Source organism: Ipomoea triloba, chromosome 9, assembly GCF_003576645.1.
Source record: "Ipomoea triloba cultivar NCNSP0323 chromosome 9, ASM357664v1".
In the NCBI taxonomy this organism is placed as follows: Eukaryota; Viridiplantae; Streptophyta; class Magnoliopsida; order Solanales; family Convolvulaceae; genus Ipomoea; species Ipomoea triloba.
The window spans coordinates 10482605-10502295 of NC_044924.1; the positions used below are offsets into that span (position 1 = coordinate 10482605).

The 19691-nt window shown below is 36.0% G+C and overlaps 3 protein-coding genes across 5 annotated transcripts; 2 read left to right on the forward strand and 1 right to left on the reverse strand.

Annotated features, from left to right (window-relative positions):
• Positions 1-2618: 2618 nt before the first annotated feature.
• Positions 2619-6820, reverse strand: LOC116029012 (aspartic proteinase-like protein 2). Of its 3 annotated transcripts, none has more exons than XM_031270881.1 (10): positions 6372-6820; positions 5453-5582; positions 5100-5350; positions 4546-4773; positions 4107-4269; positions 3854-3927; positions 3658-3757; positions 3504-3567; positions 3318-3389; positions 2619-3186 (listed from the first exon to the last, which is right to left on the reverse strand). In XM_031270881.1, the coding sequence occupies exons 1-10, from the start codon at positions 6626-6628 to the stop codon at positions 3047-3049; spliced, it is 1479 nt and encodes a 492-aa protein (XP_031126741.1). In that variant the 5' UTR covers positions 6629-6820; the 3' UTR covers positions 2619-3046. The 3 variants fall into 3 exon arrangements, with proteins under 3 accessions (XP_031126741.1, XP_031126740.1, XP_031126739.1); XM_031270880.1 differs by having other exon boundaries at positions 3658-3760; XM_031270879.1 differs by having other exon boundaries at positions 3658-3763.
• Positions 6821-10846: 4026 nt separating this feature from the next.
• On the forward strand, positions 10847-11768 carry LOC116029014 (non-classical arabinogalactan protein 31). The gene is made up of 2 exons (XM_031270882.1): positions 10847-11051; positions 11302-11768. The coding sequence occupies exons 1-2, from the start codon at positions 10880-10882 to the stop codon at positions 11661-11663; spliced, it is 534 nt and encodes a 177-aa protein (XP_031126742.1). The 5' UTR covers positions 10847-10879; the 3' UTR covers positions 11664-11768.
• A 479-nt stretch (positions 11769-12247) lies between these two features.
• On the forward strand, positions 12248-17627 carry LOC116029537 (purine-uracil permease NCS1-like). The gene is made up of 3 exons (XM_031271586.1): positions 12248-13503; positions 14332-14340; positions 17360-17627. The coding sequence occupies exons 1-3, from the start codon at positions 12248-12250 to the stop codon at positions 17625-17627; spliced, it is 1533 nt and encodes a 510-aa protein (XP_031127446.1).
• The last annotated feature ends 2064 nt before the right edge of the window (positions 17628-19691 follow it).

Genomic DNA, 19691 nt, shown 5'->3' on the forward strand with positions numbered 1-19691 from the left:
TATATATATATATATATATATATATATATATATATATATTTTATGAACTCACTGGAATAAATTTCCAGTTTGGATATATATATATACATATATATATATATATATATATATATATATATATATATATATATTTATTTATTTATTTATTTATTTATTTATTAAAATTTTGTTTAAAAATGTACCTAGTGATAAAAAAAAATACTAACGATGAACTCACATATAAATTTTTAATTTGTTATGTTGGTATTTTAATATTTAGATATTAGATTTTGGATTTGAGTTATGTGATGTTTCATGCATAGTTATTACGACGACCTGTTAAGTCGCGACACCCCTTGACCGTCTTGTCGCCTAGAAAATGGTAAAATTTGGGGGTCTTAAATCGAACCGAATTAAATTCGAACCGAAATTGAACCATTGCAATTGCATTTGTTAAATTTTAATGTGCTCAATGCTCATCCGGTTGACCCGTTCTAACGAATCCGGATTCGGTTGACGAATTGACCCGTTTTATCGAATGTAAGTATTCATTTTCGATTTTAGTTCAAATAGTCTAACCCGCCCGCCCGATAAGCCCGACAACCCGAAGGTTAGGGTTAGGGCTAACCCGAATCCGAGATTAAAATAATAATTAACCGACAACCCGAATCGGATAAGCCCGACAACCCGACAGGGCTAGCCCGAAACCGACAGGGTTGGCCCGATTGACATCCCTACCGTCAGGCATACAAAGCTGTATACTTTGTGTCTACAACGGCCACTGACGATGGCAGTGGAAAAAATACGTGGCAAGTTTTCTCACCCTTAATTTCATCGAATCGGACATGAAGGCGGAATCTGAGTCATCGACGATGGGGAAAGGGTGCTGCTGTCGTTTTTAAGAAACATGACACTGTTCTTTCCTTTTGAAGCCTTGATCTGCAATGTCCAGAGCATCATCCATGTGCGATAGTCATCGGAGAGATGAGTGAATTTTTGAGTGGTAAAAGAAAGTAGACAAAAGGAAAGAAAACAAAAAGAAAAAAAATTATAATAATTTTATAGGGGTAGCAGGCTAGAGGCAAAAAGAAAAAAAAATTATAATAATTTTGCAAGGTGGACCTGGGTCCAAAACTACGTCGTTTTTGTCTTTTTTTTTTTTTTAGTAAACATATTGTTGAATATAGAATTGTCCAAAAATGTGTGAATGTAGAGGTTTCAAAGTGTGAATGTAGAGTATAGAAATCGTGAATGTAGATTTATGATTGTGTGAATGTAGAGTTGCCTAGAAATGTGTGAATGTGGAGGTTTCAAATTGTGAATATGGAGTATATAAATCGTGAATGTAGAGTTATGCATGTGTGAATCTGTAATAGAGTTAAGAAGTTCTAGCAACTTGTAGCCCTGTAATGTGTGAATGTGGAGTATAGGACATGTGAATATAGAGTTTTGGATGTGTGAATGTAGAGTATAGTGTATGTGAATGTAGAGTATAGTTACTAAACATATTATCCTGTAATGTGTGAATGTGGAGTTTACAAATTGTGAATATAGAATATAGTGTATGTGAATGTAGAGTATAGTGTATGTGAATGTAGACCTAAGTCCACCTTGCAAGGTGGACCGGGGTCCACGGCATAACAATCCAAGGCTAGCAGCCGAAAATTGCTTGCTACCCACACACATATCAATGCATGGGGAATGTAAAGAAAATATGGGTAGACTTTTTGAGTTTCCTATATATGTGATTTATACTTCTCATATGTTTGTACATTTCTTATCTTCAAAATCAAGTCTTTTTTATTCTTTAATTACATACACGGTCAAGCACAAGTTATCTATACATGGACAGTTGTATGTGGCTACGTCTATAATTAGTAATCCTAAGGTCTAAAATGATTACGATCTGTAATGATCTTAATAAGAATTGTAGTTCAAACACAAATGTTGTCTACAATGAAGTTTTTAATAATTTGTAAATAAAATGATAATTTTCAATGTCAATGTTTTTGTTATTGGTCTTGCAATATCTTATGATAAACTATTATGATGTTATATTTGTAGTTTATTATCACAATACACAATCATTTTGTACATTATTACAATAAAATAAGATTACAAATTAAAATGTACGGAGTAATTTTTATACCGTGCATCGCACGGGTACAATGCTAGTTATTATTATTATTATTATTATTATTACCCGAGAACTAAAATTTATACCGTTCAAACATATTAATCTTATTTGACTAAGTTCTAATTGAAGGAAAAAGTCTATATGGAATATGAGTGGTAAATTGTACGTTTTTTGTGCTCTGTTTTATTAAAAAGCATTTTGAAGATAATAAAGCCAAATAAGTTTTCCTCATGTGCCACTCCTAAGCTTTGACTTTTGAGAGGACATATTATCTGCATATTAGCTTCATTTATTTTTGTGTAAACCTGAACAGTTTCTCTTAGCATTCTTTGTGTGTTTCTGGGAAAAATGTAAAATGGTAGGAGGTGATCATTTGTACAATGTTGTTTTAGAGGGAAAACAATTGAACCCAAATCTGAGGGTGGCCACACTTTTGTTGTATACTTGACATATATTTAGTAGAACAAGAATGAATTTTTATGTGATGCACACAATTAAGATATTTCATTTCTCACATAAAATAACTACTTTGCATTTGCAACAAATTTGATATCTATATACAAAATCCTTGTTCATCAACACAACAAACCCTAATTGCATGTACCAAAAAATGAAACCAGCCGTGCTTGCAAAGCATTAAGCATTGTACCTTGTACAGTTTCACCAGCTCAGAAGTCAACCCAGATTTGCACAACCTTGTCTCTGTGGTTATCACCCCACTACAAACATAATTTACATGGGATTTCTAATTCAGGAGATATTGGGGATCTACAACACAGATTGGAAGCTTTCCATCTCCAGTTAGATGAGTAAAAAGCATCACTTAAGGTAGTGACCTAATGATAAGAGGAGATACACAGTTGCCAGCCACCAGCTGCCTTTGCTATGGCTATGAATTGGGAAAAATCACTCCGATAGGAAACCGTGTCACTATAATAAGAAACCGATCATCAGAAACAATATGTGCGTTTTGTGGAAAGCGCTTCTTGGTGAACGGTTCACACTCAGCTGTCCAACATTGGTAAATTCATCCTTGCCAGATGTTATGGACACATTAACCGTTGTGGAACCTGCAAGTAGAATGTTCCGTATGTGAACACAGTTGGTTAGAGTTGATCCTCAACACAAGAAACTTCATTATATTCCTGATTTTGATAGCAAGAAATGTTGAGTTGAGTTGAATTGAAACTTTGCTACTTACAATCATGGTCGGCCCATCCAACCCTCTGATTGGCTATATCATAAACAACGATTTTATCCTTCAAAACAAGATCTGAGGATCAAGAGATAGGAAAACGCATTAGTTAATTTTACACAACTGCCTTTACCTTCAGAAAACAAGGGGGAGAGGAGGAGTATCACTTTTGGAGTCAGTACAAGCACTGACCTCCTAAAATTGTAACACCTTGCTCATGTTTCTGAAAGCCATTGCACCAATATTCAGTACGGTCCTGTTAAAATCATTTGATACAGTCATCATTTATCATCGTTTAAGATGTTTGTCACGAAACAAATTCAATAATGCAGGTTTCATCACTCACGAAATGCTCAGTACGGAAAAGGTAATCTCCTGGTCTTAAAACCAAGGTCGCACCACCATCAAAGTTCAAAACCACTGGGGGAAATATGTAAGTTATGCTGCTGCTGCTTTAGATAAGGATACAAGGTCGGCCAATCAATCACGCTAACCATTTTCAGAATATAAAGATAACAGTAAAGAATTGTGAGTGAACGAACCTCGCATTAACGACATAGCACTGCATCCCTTTAGATACAAAGGGACTGGTAGACTGCCAAACCAGGTCATTTATCTGCCAAACAAGAAGGCAAATATGATTACATAGAAAAGATAAAATAAGCTCGATTCAGATTCCACATCACTCAGTGCAGTGAAACATCGTTAAGCCAACTTGTCAATTGTCATTGATTTTGGGATATAGTAAGATACGTTTTATTAGTCAACATCTCAAGGAACAGAAGACAAACTTACAGCATTGATAAAGGGTTCATAGGCTTCAGAGGCAAGATAAGCCAAAGTTGTGCCAGAATCTACAATGGCTCCTCGATCTCCGGATGTAGCAAACACTGCCGGATCAATAGGCAATACTTGCCCATTGACAGAAATGCTCTGCATATATAAATTATAATGAGGCCTGCAGATAAACAATACAGATTCTGAGAAAGTTTATATGCTGGTAATAGCTTCTCGGCTCAATTAATATAATTAATACAGCAAAATGAGAAACAAGGACTTGCAAAGAACTATAGTATACAAGGTATAGAAACTAGAAAGTATGTCTGCTCAAATCAGACTGCATTATATTGTAATAATTGTGGCAGACCAAAGATGTCTTGGTGCATAGTTCTAATTCTATAACCCATCACAAATTCTCAAAAGAGAAAAGGTTATTATACAGAAAAATACGTACTGTGATGGAACAAGGGGTGTATAAATGATTCTTGGATCCAAAATTTCACCAAGAACCAAAATCCCTCCACCCGTTTCTTCTCCTTTTAAACAATGTGAAAATACTTTCGGAGTAATCCCTTGTGATGACAATTGTGATATAACAGAAAGGTCCTGTTGGCCAAACCCAAAGATCCCATCAACTGCTCTATATCCATTAGTCAGATCTCCCGACTGCGAGGTACTACACCTGTTTTCATGTAACATAATAAAAAAAAAGTGTTGAAGTAGACACAAACGTTTCAATGTGAAGAGAAACTACAACAAAAATTAGATATTTTATATCAAATCCTTTTGCATCCTCAAGTTGTTTGTACCATAAAGTTCAACAATATGAATGACAGAAATGCAGCATTATGAATTTCAATAGACTTGATTCAGAAGTAGATGAAAATTTCAGCAGCTTTATATCCAGCAAGGGTGGCAATTTTAACTAATCTTTCATTAAATCCAATTGGGCAGTTTATTAAGAGTAGATAAAAATCTAAAATTTGGTGAAGTACGTAAACAACTCACCCAAAGACTACTGGTGCTGAAGAGTTCATGACCAATGAGTTACCCATGACCATGTCAAAGTATAGCATATCAGATACATAATGGCCGGCCGTGCCACTTCCATCTCCATATTGGAATGAGTAACCGCACTGATTACTTTCAGAAAAGCATTCGGCATAGGCTGTTTGAGTAATAGAAGAACAGATATGGTCCGAACAAGAAATGAGAGAAGCAGTGGATGAGCTGGCAGCATCATAGAAGTTGAGATCGACCTGCATATTGACTGTCAGACAAAAACACATAGCAAATATAATCGCAAAAAGCCAACTAAATTGGAAATGTATACTAAAATAGCAAGGGGCAGACTCTTTTACCCCAAGGCCGCTCCTCGTTGGACAACCTTGGCAGGAAGTGCATGCAAGCCACAGGAGGTCACTTCCAGTGTCGAACTGCACATTGTATTCTCTCGGTGGAGACCCCAATTTGACGTTGGCATAATAAAGACTACAGTTACACCAAAATCATCAAGAAAAAAGAAACAATAGTCAACATCAGCACTTACGCCACATTAAAAGGGTGTCAACATATCTAGAATGAGATAACGACTATTAGTAAGTCAGCAACAAACAGTATGGAAGAAAAAATGGCCTGAAACCAGGATAAATGAAATTTAAGGAGTTAACGAATATAGCCAATTCCTTTATATAAAATGCAAGACTAAATTTTCATTAACAGAGATTGCATCAGAACACATTATTTATGAAAACCCAACACAGGTTCAGTAAAGTAGCACTGGATTAATCTCCATCAAGGCATCAACTATGAGGAATTATGAATATCCATGTAATCTTTGTATGACAGTCATACATATAACATGAACTTTTTTGTTTCTATTACTCTGTAGCATCAATTTCCAGAAGTTTCAAACCCCAACCCCTCATTCTGCTCATTGAAGAAAGCCCAATGGAAAAGTTTAAACAAAAGAAAATGAGGGATAATTTCCCTGTTTACATTCTCAAATGCCTATAGTCCAATTCCACTAATCTCTCAGTCATAGAAAGTAAAAGGAAGTGAATATATATATATATAATACATACAAAGACAAAGTAATATATAAAAATAAATATAATTGCTTCAAATTTATTCTCAAAATTTAAACAGTTAAATGAACTGAACTTCAATGTACAGAAAGAACTAAAACGAACAAAAAACTTTTCCAAATTCACCAAACTACAAACCATTATATTTAGAGGCAAAGATTCAAATTCCCTAAATGGGTTCGGATGAAAATACCCGAATATGGTTGGATCCGCCAACCCGGCAATCGAAAAATTGACGATGCCACCGGCAAGACTCTGCAACATTCGAGAGTGTCTTAATCGGTCCCGAGCTCTAACCACCTCGACCTCCATCTTCTCGTTCGCCGGGAAAGCCCTTTCCAAAGTTATCACCCTATTCGGAACTGTCCCGGAGCCATCTTTCGCCGCCGGGAGGGCTACGGCGGCTGCCGCCATCACTGACACCACAATCAAGAACTCCAGGCCAGCCATGCCCTCAAATTACTCGGTAAATTCTGTATAGTAGTGCCCAACAAAATAAGAATTGTTAGAACATCTGAAATTTTGTAGGGACAATTTGCTGAATCGCTCGCTGATTGATTGTAAACTGTAAAGCAGAAAGCGTGCTTCGGCTGCTTGCTCACTTTTACGAGTATTTGCTAACGTCTATGGACAGAAAATGACACAAGTGCATGAACATGAATGTTTTTATATGGTACGACATAGACCCCCGCTAACATTTGTATAGACGGATGATTAAAAAATTCAATCTTGAAGGCTCATGTTAATAAATTGTTAATGATAGAGGATCTTGATTATTATTAAACAAATATTATAAATTTGAGTTAATTTCATAATCGCTGCTAAATTTATAAGTGACTAAATTTGAGTTCATTTATCAAAAAAAAAAAATTTTGAGTTAATATTTGAATTAAACAAATATTATAAATTTGAGTTAATTTCATTATCGCTACTAAATTTATAAGTGACATTTCACTTTTAATATTTTTTTCCAAAACATCTCATGTTGGTCCTAGTAATATTGTGGCATGTCCATTTTTTATCATCAGTCAACAAACCTATTTAAATGACATTAAATACGAAGGTATTTCAGTCCATTTAGTTCTAAGTTTTATTTTTTTATCCTAGATTTATATATGTCATTCCACAGCTGTGAATACTCAAGTTGTGGAGGCTCTGCGGCAAAGGCATGGATTGCGATTGAAGATGACAGGAGACTCTAGGAGTGAATTAAGAATTTTTTTAAAAATAAAAAATAAAGATAAAAATATAATCGGTCAATCCACTTTGTATAAAAGAGACTAAAATACTCTCGTATTTAACATCATTTAAATAGGTTTGTTGACCTAAGACCAAAAATGATTATATCACAATAATACTATGAAACCTGAGATGTTTAAAAAATTACTAAAAATGGGATGGTTTTTATATATATATATATATAAGAAATGGGATGGTACTTATCAATTTAAGAGCAAAAATAGAGTTAACTCTTATAAATTTTATTATTTGTATGTTTTACTAGTAAAATAATGTCCCGTAAGATTATACGAAATATCAATATTCTCATTCTAATTGATACATCGTGCAGTATGAAGATACGCGATAAAAGTAACATTTATTGAAAATATTTTTAACATCTTTTAAAATTAAACATATAACTGAATTCACAATAATATTATAAAATTATAAGATATTTTATTAGCAATAATAATGATATTATTATTATTTATAAGAAAGTGAAATAAGTTGTTCTAATTAACTAGAAACTTTTAATTATATATTTATATCCTCACTTTTGAATCTTTTGTCTTTTTTAAAATACATACAAATAATTAAAGTGTGGCTTATTTGACCTTCTTTTTCTTAATTTGTACTATAAAAAAAAATCAGCTCGAAAATTGTGTCGTTGCCTTTAATTTGAGTGAAGTGATTTTTATTTGTGTGATGAATGTGACATTGTCAAATGTCAAATCATTTAAATTGCTGCACTAAGATTTTTGGAAGCTTAACATACAAGTTTGGCTTATAATAATAAAGACAGATGCCCTGTGCTTGTCCGACACTTGTACATGTTTTCCTTTTCTTTCTTTTTTTTTCTTTTAAATTAATATTACAATAATTAAACTTAATCTAATTTTTAATGAATCTGAGTTTTGACCAAACTTATTATAGAAGAATTCTCTCAACATCAAACTTATCAAGATTTAATTCAAGTAAAATGTAAACGTACTTTATAATGACTATGCTTTAAGGCTAACGAAGAGCACCCCGATAACAAGTTACATGAAAAAAAAACAAAAAAAAAAAACAAAAACAAAAACAAAAACACAACCATTCGAAAATGCATGATATCCATAGATTCTTCCTATATAATATTTCAAAGATGGAATGAAAACTCTTAATTACATGAAGCCATGATTATACAGGATAAAAGCTTTGCCAATAAAATTAAACAATCAGTTACTCAATTTTGTTCTCTAAAAACATACACCAGCTAAATATCTCCTCTTTTTTTTTTTTTTTCCTTTCTACAAATGCTTAAATATATTCCTTCGGCATATTAATAATTGCTTATGAATTGGTTGAGGTCATTAGAGGCTTTTTTTTTAATTGATTATTGCAGTGTTTGATATTTCAACGGTATGGAGCCGAACTGCTACTCCAAACCGCTGATTACCAAACGTTGTAATCAGCGTTTTGACCAAGTCAAAACATTGATTATGGTCAAATCCACTAAAAATGACGGATTTGTTGATATTCAAACAAGTCCTATAAGTAACTGGTAAATGATTGTTATTAGTGATTACACATAATAGTTGTATAGTGTATTGTTTGATTATTGTAATTATTACAATGGTATGCTTATTGATTTCCAAAAGAAATTTCATGTTATTCCATCATAACATCTTTGTCCAACACCCTGGGGTCCACATTCGATTTTTTCATGTGACCAACACTCAAATGAGTTGACCAACGTGCTTTCTTGTTCCATAATTTCGTTAATTACCGCAACTAAGAAATGCTCATGAAATTAATTATTATTCTAATAATTTAGTTGTACGTACAGCTCAACGCTACCAAAATCTTTAATTAATTAATTAATTAATATTTTTCGGTTTTCTCCCGTTTAATTTGGAAACTTTGAGCTGAGCACACAATTTAACTTGTGAGGATAAAATATCAAATTAGAAAAAAAAAAAAAAAACATTCAGATCTTATCAACAACTTTAATTTCTTTACTAAAGTTGGCAACCTTAGGAAACATTTGAAGAGGTCGACTGTTTCCAGCTTTAAAAAAAAAATTAAAAGAAATTTGTACAATTCAATGGTCTATTCCATCTTTTGTGGGTGATTTTTGAAATTGAATCTGAGAAGCCAACTAGTATATACTTAGTTCTGAAATTTGAGTTTTCACATCTTCTTGGGATGTGAAATTTTGGGTGTAATAAGAGGCATTTCATCATGTTCATTTGGAAACAAGCCCAGTCATTGCCACATAAATTTAATTATTAAAATAAAACCTTATTGAGTGACTAATATTGCAACATCTACGAGACTAATTTCATAATGGTGTAAAACAATTGAGTATGACATTTGTGTTCATGGGAGGAGTTTGAATGTCTAGAATGCCATATATAAAGAAAGATTAAAATACACTTGCAAACTAGTTGGCATGTTTCTCGTTACTTAGTGAAAAAAATAGTAAAAAGTGACATTTTAAGTGATTATTTTGTGGTATAAATATGTGGATCCCACTTTTAATTTCAGTCAGGGTTAAAATGAATTTGTGTTCTTCGTAGTAAGATGAAGAGACCAATATATTGTACGTTCAAAACAGATAATTGGTGGATGAGAAATTAAATCTCAAATAGATTCATTTGAGTTAGAAATAAACGTGGAAAGACTTGTAAGTGGTAGCCTTTGTCCACATAAAAAAAAAAAGTGAATTTGCACTACTATATATACAATACATTTTTAAAAGGAGTTTGAATTGTATAGTTTAGACGCGCATATGTTGTTACCTTTTGTTGATTGATTTTGAGTATGCCATGCTAATTTTATATGATTTGAGTTTAGGCTTAATTGAGTGTTTAGATAAAAATAAATAAATTAAAGAATAGACAAAATTTCCCTTTTAGTTGACAATTTTAGTGTAATTATGCTCCCTATTATGTGAGATTTGATTTTGTCAATAGACTTAATATGCGCTGATTTCTACGGCTTAGATCTGTCCTTAGTTCTCATGTAGGCAATGATTCTCATAAGAGTTTGGTCACTCTTTGAGGGTGTATATTGATTAAAACATGTATTGGGAGCTTATTAATTGGCAAAGGACTTAACTAATATGCGGCTCTTACGAAAAGTTGAACATGTAACTTTGTGCTTATTATCATTTATCAAGTTAATAGCTTGATCAGTTTTGTTGGGTTGGACCGAACCCTGTAAATTAAGGTTTGTTAGTGTTATGTAAACTAGATTAATTAAATAATTTTAGAACACGTACACCGTACCTGTGTATTACTTGAAAGACAACAAACAGACCCATTTTAATGGTTGGCACGTCGTAGGTAGTGCCCTTCCATGACTGACGACAGACCACTACATAGTACCTACGCACACCTATACTGCAGTATATATAGATCAGATCGTCTTAAACTGAAGCTTGTATGCAGTGGCAAGAAAAAAAAGATATCGAGAAATTAAATAGCAAAGCAGAGGATGGAGAAGAAGATGAAGAGCGTGTGGTTTGTTTTTGTGATGATTGTAGCAGCCGCTTCATTCTTAATGGCAGCAGAGGGAACAGACTCCACTCACGTTTCCGGCAAAGTGCTGTGCCAAGATTGCACCCAGGGATGGAATGAATGGGTCAGTGGTGCTAAGCCCATCAAAGGTACTATACATAGGTTTTGCTTAATTTCAGATTTAATTCTTTTTTTTAGCCATTAGAAAATCAATGTCATTGGCTGAAGATGTGTTCAGGATAAATCTCGCATTCTAATTTTAGTTGACAAATAATCATAAAGTAGTCGGTTCAAACTAAAAAGGTTAATAGGTTCCCCACTAAAAGTCGAACTTAGAAAACACGTGGTTTACAATTGACATGTTTAAAACTGAGTAGTGTATTTTGGGTTGATTTTCAGGTTCAGTGGTCTCTATTACGTGCCTAGACGAGAGGAGGGTAATGTACTATGGGAGTGATCTCACAGATGAAGTTGGAGGCTTTGACTTGCTTTTAAACAAGACCTGGTATGGCAAGCCTATTAAGCCCCACAATTGCTTCTTAAGGCTGGTCTCCTCCCCGGACCCTGTCTGCAATATCCCCACTGACTTCGCCGGTGGAAATTCCGGGATAAAGCTCCGCCGCCCCACCGTGGTTTACAGAGACCTCACTAAATATGAGATGGGACCTTTCTATTACACCACCCCTATGTGTGACCAGCCGGACATTAATAATGATGATGATGCTCACTACAATAATAGTGAAACGGACAGCAACTACTAAACCACGTTGTATCCTATGTTTTTTTTTAATTCCAACTAATTCTTACCAAATTGAATTATTATCATATTTTGTATTGAATATAAATTTAAGATTTTTTTTAAAGTATTACTGACTCTATTACAATGTAGTATTTAACTATCTGTTTATAACTATTTTCTCAATTTACTGAAGCATAAGAGTCAATATCGAACCCATCTCCTTTTATATGGAAGTGTAACTGGGTGCCATTAGACCACAAGGTCTTGACTCTGTTTATTCATATTTTACAAATTCTAAGATTGAAAAAAGATATAATCATAATATTACAAGTTTGACTCTTAGTCGAAGCTGTTTATTGGTTATATTGATTTGAGTCATGGACAGCTCAATTAGCGACCGAGCTGAAATTTATGATCAACCACTTTGAATTGTGACTCCGATCATAGTCGTCGTCCCCACCGTGACTAGTACGTACCGCGAATTTCTCACACCCAAACCTCATTTCTTCTCACATCTTTAATTTGTTGCTTTCCGGCTACCAAATTATATGTCATTCTTCAATTCCCTCCCTGCTCAGCTTCTTCCATCAAAGATAATTACCTTCCATGGCAGAAAGTCATTCGCAAATCATCCCCCCACTTGATGATGATCCTTTTGTCCTAGATCTTGATCCCATTCTTATCAGTGATGAACTCAAACCCACGACGCCCGGCCAGAGGACTTATTCCGGCTGGGAAATGGCGAGCCTTTGGGTGGGACTAGTGGTGGGCGTGCCGTCATTTTATCTAGCCGGTAGTCTTGTTGAATTAGGCATGTCATGGTGGCAAGGCGTTGCCACCGTCGTCGCCGCCAACATCATCACAGTAATTACCTTAATTCTCGCCGGCCACCCCGGCACGCGCTACGGCATACCTTTTCCGGTGGTGGCGCGTGCGGCCTTCGGGGTTCGCGGCGCCCACATTCCGACCCTGCTTAGAGCATTGGTTGCCTGTGGATGGTACGGGATTGAAACGTGGATTGGCGGCCAGGCAATCTTCATTCTCCTGCCCAAAACCATCAAAGGTTCATCTTTTTCCCAGCCTGTTTCTTGGCTTGGCACGTCTGTGATTGAATTCACTTCTTTTATTGTGTTTTGGGTAGTCCAATTGGCAAGTGTGTTTTTTGGGATTAATGGGATTAGAAAACTGGAGAACTACTCAGCACCAATCCTTGTAGCACTTGTGGTTTGGCTTTTCATTTGGTCATATGTGAAAGCTGGTGGTTTTGGCCCTATGCTGTCTTTATCCTCTACCCTCTCATCTTCACAGTTTTGGTCACTTTTCTTCCCTTCCCTAACTGCCAACATAGGTTCTTGGGCAACTTTAGCACTAAACATCCCAGATTTCACAAGGTACGCCAAGTCCCAAACTGATCAGGCTATTGGACAGGCTGGGCTTCCAATTTTCATGGGACTAATGTCATTTGTAGGCCTAGCTGTGACATCCTCAACTGAACAGATATTTGGGCATGTGATCTCCAATCCCATTGAGCTTCTCGCGGAGATTGATGGCGGATTCTTGACTGTGATCATTGCCATTCTTGGGATCAGTCTTGCCACAATCACAACCAATGTAGCTGCCAACATTGTCGCCCCCGCGAACGCTTTAATTAACCTCTGCCCTTCGAGATTCACCTTCAGGAGAGGTGCAGTGGTGACAGCATTGCTTGGAATTGGGTTCCAGCCATGGAGGCTGATGCAGTCAAGCGAGAGCTATCTGGATACATGGCTGGTTGGGTACTCTGTGTTCGTGGGGCCCGTCGGGGGGATAATCTTGGCGGATTATTATCTGGTCAAGGGCATGGATTTGAGGATCAAGGATTTGTATGATAGAAGACGTAAAGGTTGAGAGAGACGAGACAGAGAGAGCTAAACGAACTGAATTATCATCATTGAAAAGTATTCTGATACACAAGCGGGAAATGAATATATACAGGAGGGAAAGGGAAAGCGGTTCAAACAGAACAAAATAGAGAAAGACTATTTGACCCTTGAGGCCATATAGGGAACGACGCAGCCTGCACACTTGATTAGGTGTTTCAGTTTGGAATCCGGGAGGTAACAACATATAGACTTCCTCCGTTAAATTGCCATGTAAAAAGGCGTTGTTAATATCTAACTGGTGAATATGCCAACTTCTTGCTGCTGCTGTTGCTAGGAAAGTCCGAATTGTCGTGATCCTAGCTACCGGTGAGAAGGTTTCGATATAATCAACCCCTAACTGTTGAGTATATCCCTTCGCGACGAGCCGTGCCTTGTACCTTTCAATAGAGCCATCAGCTTTCAATTTGATTTTGTATACCCATTTACACCCGATTGGTGTTTTTCCAGCAGGTAATGTGGTTAAATCCCATGTTTCATTTTCTTGCAGAGCTCGAATTTCTGCGTCCATGGCCTCTTTCCAATGGTGATCTTTGATTGCTTGATTGTATGATTTTGGCTCGTCTATGGAAGTCACAGCCATAGAAAAAGCTTTGTGTGTTGGAGATAGGCCATCAAGGGAAAGCACTTTCGACATCTGATGGGGAGAAGAACCTCTGCTAACCACAGCGTCACAGAGATAATCTCGCAACCTGCTGGGGGCTCATCTTGGCCTCTCAGATCGCCTTGGCTGTGTCACGTGGATGTTTTCATCATTCGGTGCTTGTAAAGATTCACTTTGTTCTGTCCCCTGCAAGGATTTACTGCTGACAATAGGCATTTCACCTGAGATTGTCTGCTGGGATGACAGATTCTCATAATCTGTTGAACTCATGACTTCCCTGTGCACAGAGTTACTGGGAGCATTTTCCTCATTCATATCATTGGCTATAAAAATATCATTCACTCCAGCAGTGTCAGGCTCATAGTGTATAGGATAGTTGAAAGGAACAATTGGGAGTGAAGGGCCACTAGTTACAGCCTCAAGAATATCTGTGGAAGAATTTGCAAAAGGAAAATGTGATTCATAAAATTTCACATCTCTGGATATGAAAATGATCTTTTCGTTGAGGTCATAAACTAGATAGCATTTTGTGTGGGCTGGGATGCCAACAAAAACGCATTTCTTACTACGTTGTGCCATCTTGTGCTTATGACTCGACAGGTTGGCAGCATAACACAGACATCCGAAAACTCTGAGGCTTGACAAGTCTGGTTGCTTTCCATATAGCCTATGATATGGGGTTGAAAGCTCAATAACTGGTGAGGGCAACCTGTTAATAAGATATACTGCATGCATTACACATTGTCCCCATAATTCAAGAGGTAAAGAAGCTTGAAACCGAATCGATCTTGCCACATTAAGTATGTGTTGGTGCTTCCGTTCGACAACAGCATTTTGTTGCGGGGTGTAGGCACAAGAACGCTGATGAATAACCCCCTTTTTAGTGAAGAAATCGGACATGTTAAATTCTGATCCATTATCAGTTCGGATGGTTTTGATTAGCACTCCAAACTGAGTAAAAACCATTGCATGAAACCCTTTCAGGAACTCCCTAACCTCACTTTTGTTCTTCATTAGGTGTACCCAAGTGAAACGGGAGTAGTCATCAACCAAGGTCAAGAAATAGCGTTGTCCTTGTAAAGAGTAAATAGGGAACGGTCCCCAAATATCTGCATGAACCAAATCGAAAATTGCTTTGGAGGTCGAGACACTCAAGGGGAACGGAGACCTTTTGTGTTTGGCAAGATTACAAGCATCACAAGCAAAATCTTTATTAGCAGAAACCTTAAAATCATTCAATAGATGCAGTTTATTAACAGGGAAATGGCCTAGTCTTTGGTGCCAAACTTCACTACTATTACATTGAGCCAATATGCCATTATGGACTACACTTAGCTTTCTTGGTGATTCCTTCATCAGATATAGCCCATTTGTTTCCTTAGCTGTACCAACTATCGTCCCAAGAGAGTCCTGGATTAAGCCCTGCCCGGATTCAAAGGTTAGATTATAACAATTGTCTTGCAAAAGCTTACTCACAGAAATCAGATTGAACTTGAAGGATGGTATATGAAGAACATCCTTTAGCCAAATCTGCTCATTCAGTCTAACACTTCCTACATGCTTAACAGATATTGAATTTCCAGTAGGTAAACTCACTTTAGCATCATGAGTAATACGAAAGTCATTAAAAAATTCAATTGAGCATGCAATGTGATCCGTAGCCCCTGAATCAAGAATCCAAGTATTTGAAGACATAAAAATGGAATTTATGTGATTAATGTAAGACTTGCCTTCATCAGCAGATTTTTCCTCAGTGAACCTTGGAATTAAGGACACAGCAGCTGTGGTTTTTGACTTATCATTTGAGGATTGACCAATTTGGTTCTGAAGGATAGAGATCAACCTTTCCATTTGATCCAATGTTGAACCAGAAGGTTCAGAAACAAGTGAGGAAGTGTTCACTACTGCTGTCTGTCTTCCTTTTGCTTTGTATCCAGGTATCCATCCCGGTGGATATCCATGCTTCTTGAAGCACTTATCCACTGTGTGGCCATTCATGCCGCAAAAGGTACATTTTGCGTTCCTGTTATTATTTCCAGTCCTTCTTCCATTATATGAGTTCACTGCTGCTACAACATCATTAGTGAGGTCTGAATTTTGTTGAACTGCATTGGCTTGAACGATCTCAAGGCTACTCATACTCAGATTTTCGAAGGCATTTTGTCTTTCTACCTTTTCAGCCATGACAAAGATTTTATACACTTCAGGTAAGGGATCGAGGACTAACACATTCGACTTGAGGCTGTTAAATTCATCATTAAGCCCTTGCAAGAAACGAATGACTCGATCTGTTTCTCGTTCTTCCACGATCTGAGCAATAACCTCACAGCTACATTTCGGCTCACATCTACAGATTGGAACTGGCCTCAGCGAGTTCATTTCCTCCCAGAGAATACGACACTTCGTGTAATAGTCATTGACAGATAGATTCCCCTGATTCAAATTATATATATCATTCTGTAGAATAGAGATCTTCTGTGCGTCGCATTGGGAGAATCTACGCTTCAGATCATCCCACACATCCTTTGCCCTGTGAATATGCATAATACTCTGCGCAATAGTAGGGATTACAGACTTATAAATCCAAGAACATACCATTAAGTTGCAACGTCTCCAGGCGGCGTACTGGAGATGCTCCATGTCCGGCGATGTGACGCTACCGTCAACTATACACCACTTATTCTTCACTTCCAGTGTGATTCTCATCGCATTGCTCCAGGATCCGTAATTCACGCTACCTTGCAAAGGAGGACTGACGAGGATGATGTTTGGATTATCGCTTGAGTTGAAGAAGAAAGGATTATCTAAATCCTCCATGCTATATCCTCTCTGTTGCTGTGGATTTGAGCTCCTCTGCGGAGCAGTTGTGGACGACGAACGCGCCGGAGATCGGTTAATCGGAGTCGCCGCTGTTCTCTCCTGGTTTGTATCGCCGGAGAGGGCGGCGGCGTAAGAGCTACGGCGTGGTAGCTCTGATACCATGATAGAAGACGTAAAGGTTGAGAGAGACGAGACAGAGAGAGCTAAACGAACTGAATTATCATCATTGAAAAGTATTCTGATACACAAGCGGGAAATGAATATATACAGGAGGGAAAGGGAAAGCGGTTCAAACAGAACAAAATAGAGAAAGACTATTTGACCCTTGCGGTTGTATCACTGCTGCTGTATATATCTTCCAATATTGTATTCCAGGAGTCCTTATGGTGCTTACTACTACTGTGGTGGATACAACTTGGTGGCTATCATGACATTGGTGATTGGGGTTTTGCCTGGCATCCCTGGTTTCTTGCAGAGTGTTGGGATCTTGAAGTCTATTCCCAGTTTCTTTACAGCAATTTATGACATTGCTTGGTTCTTTGGCCTCTGTTCTGCTGGAGCTTTTTACTGGTTTCTATCCTTCTTGGAAGAAAAATGCATAAATCATCAGCCTTTAGATCCCCTTTTACCCAATTCATCATAGTTCATTAGTTCCGGCCTGTCTCTATGTAATATATTTCTATTCAGGATTGTCTGAGATGCCTTCTCAGTTTAAGGTAATTGATCGTGTGTGGCGTATATATATAAAATGGCCAGTCTTTTACTGTGGACCGCGCATCAAAACGACGTCGTTTTGATTAATGAAAACAAACGGCTGAAACGGCATCCGTTCGGCGCAACTGTAGTTCCTTTTCAATACAAATGCAGTTCCTTTTCGATATAACTGCAGTTTCATTCGACATTATACACTCAAATATGTGAAATTGTTATTCAGTTTTCTTTCAACCCAACTACAATTTCTTTTATAATACACTAGTAGTGTGCCCGTGCGATGCACGGACTAAATATTAGAAATATTGTTGTGTTATAGTGAGATAAATATTATTATAATTACTTTAAGTTCTTTATGATATACCTAATTTAAATATAATAAATAGATAAATAGATACATGAATTTAAAATTTAAATTAAAAATCAATACTTATTATTATTAATTAATAAAAATAAATTAAATATTACACATTATTAATAATTTCATGATAAACGTACAATTGATCCTAACATGCCAAACGTGCGATGCATGGGATAAATTTTAGACAATTTAACAATATTAGTATTAAGTCATAATGTACAACTTAATATAAACATAAGTTCAATTCTAAGTCATAATGTACAACTTAATATAAACATAAGTTCAATTCATGTATTACCAATACATTAAAATATATTTGATATAAATATTACAAAAAGTCTAAAAATTAAAACTAACTCTAGATAGGCCCACATACCATTGTCCATGTATAAAGTACATTTTTTTTCAAAAAAATTGAGATTTCTCAAATCCTTTGCAATGTCTTCAATTTATTGACTCTGTTTGGCAGAGCTTATTTAGGAGCTTATAGTTTATTTTAAGCTACTAATAAGCTATAAGCTCTGTTTGGTAATGCTTCTAAAATAAGTTAGTAGCTTAAAATTGACATTTGTGTTTGAACATTGATTTTTGTATGAACTAATCTTATAAATTATAAACATTTTGTGAATATATAGAGAAATCTTATAAATAATGTGTACATAGAGAGATAGCAATGTATATATATATTTCCAAAAAAAAAAAGAGCAATATATATATATATATATATATATATATATATATATATATATATATATATATATATTAATGGGCTAATCAGTTTAGTAAACAATTAATTTGACATGTCTGGTCAACCCATTTCCATTTCCGCCCAACCAGAATCTAAGCCCAAGTATAAATTGCCATCCAACCCGTTTCAGGACAACATTTCGCAATCCTTCACCATTTCGCCGTTCTATTTCATCCTCTCAGCTCTCATGTCTTCGAACGCAACCTCTACCGATTTGGAAATCAATTCATTCTCTGCCTTCTGCCAAATTTTTCTAAGTATGAATAAATCTTTTGGGTGTTAATTCACTAAGGTCAGTATTTGAAGAGCAAATCCTCTACACACCGCCATAGCAGCTTCATAATCAGAGCATTAAACTTCGGCAACCATGGTGATACAGAGAGCTTCCATCCATTAACAGTAAGTATTGATCATTTTCTACTCCAAACAAACAAACTAAATTCGATGACCTAAACCCTAAGTTTTTTATTTTACAGATCTTACTACTACGGGACAAAATTGAAGTTTTACACATTAACATTCAATTTGAAACACTGCTATGTGTACATGCAGACCAAGATTGCTGTGAAATAGTTTGTCGTCCACTTTTTATACATAGCAGTTCATAAGATCCAATAAGCTTAGATTATTTTCTCATGAAACTTTTAATCTGTCACTCATCAATAACTACTTTCAATCAAAAAATGACAGGAATAAAGAAAAATAATGTCAAAAATCTCATTTTCTAGTACATGCAGGCAGTTGAGTTAGTAGATTGGTTTATTCCGGCATTCAGAAAGAAGGATGCCTTAAAGATAAGTACATCTTAAATCTATCATTTTTTATAATAAAAATAAGACAAATTTATTATAAAAAATAGATATAAAAAAACCTAGGAAAAAGTGTCA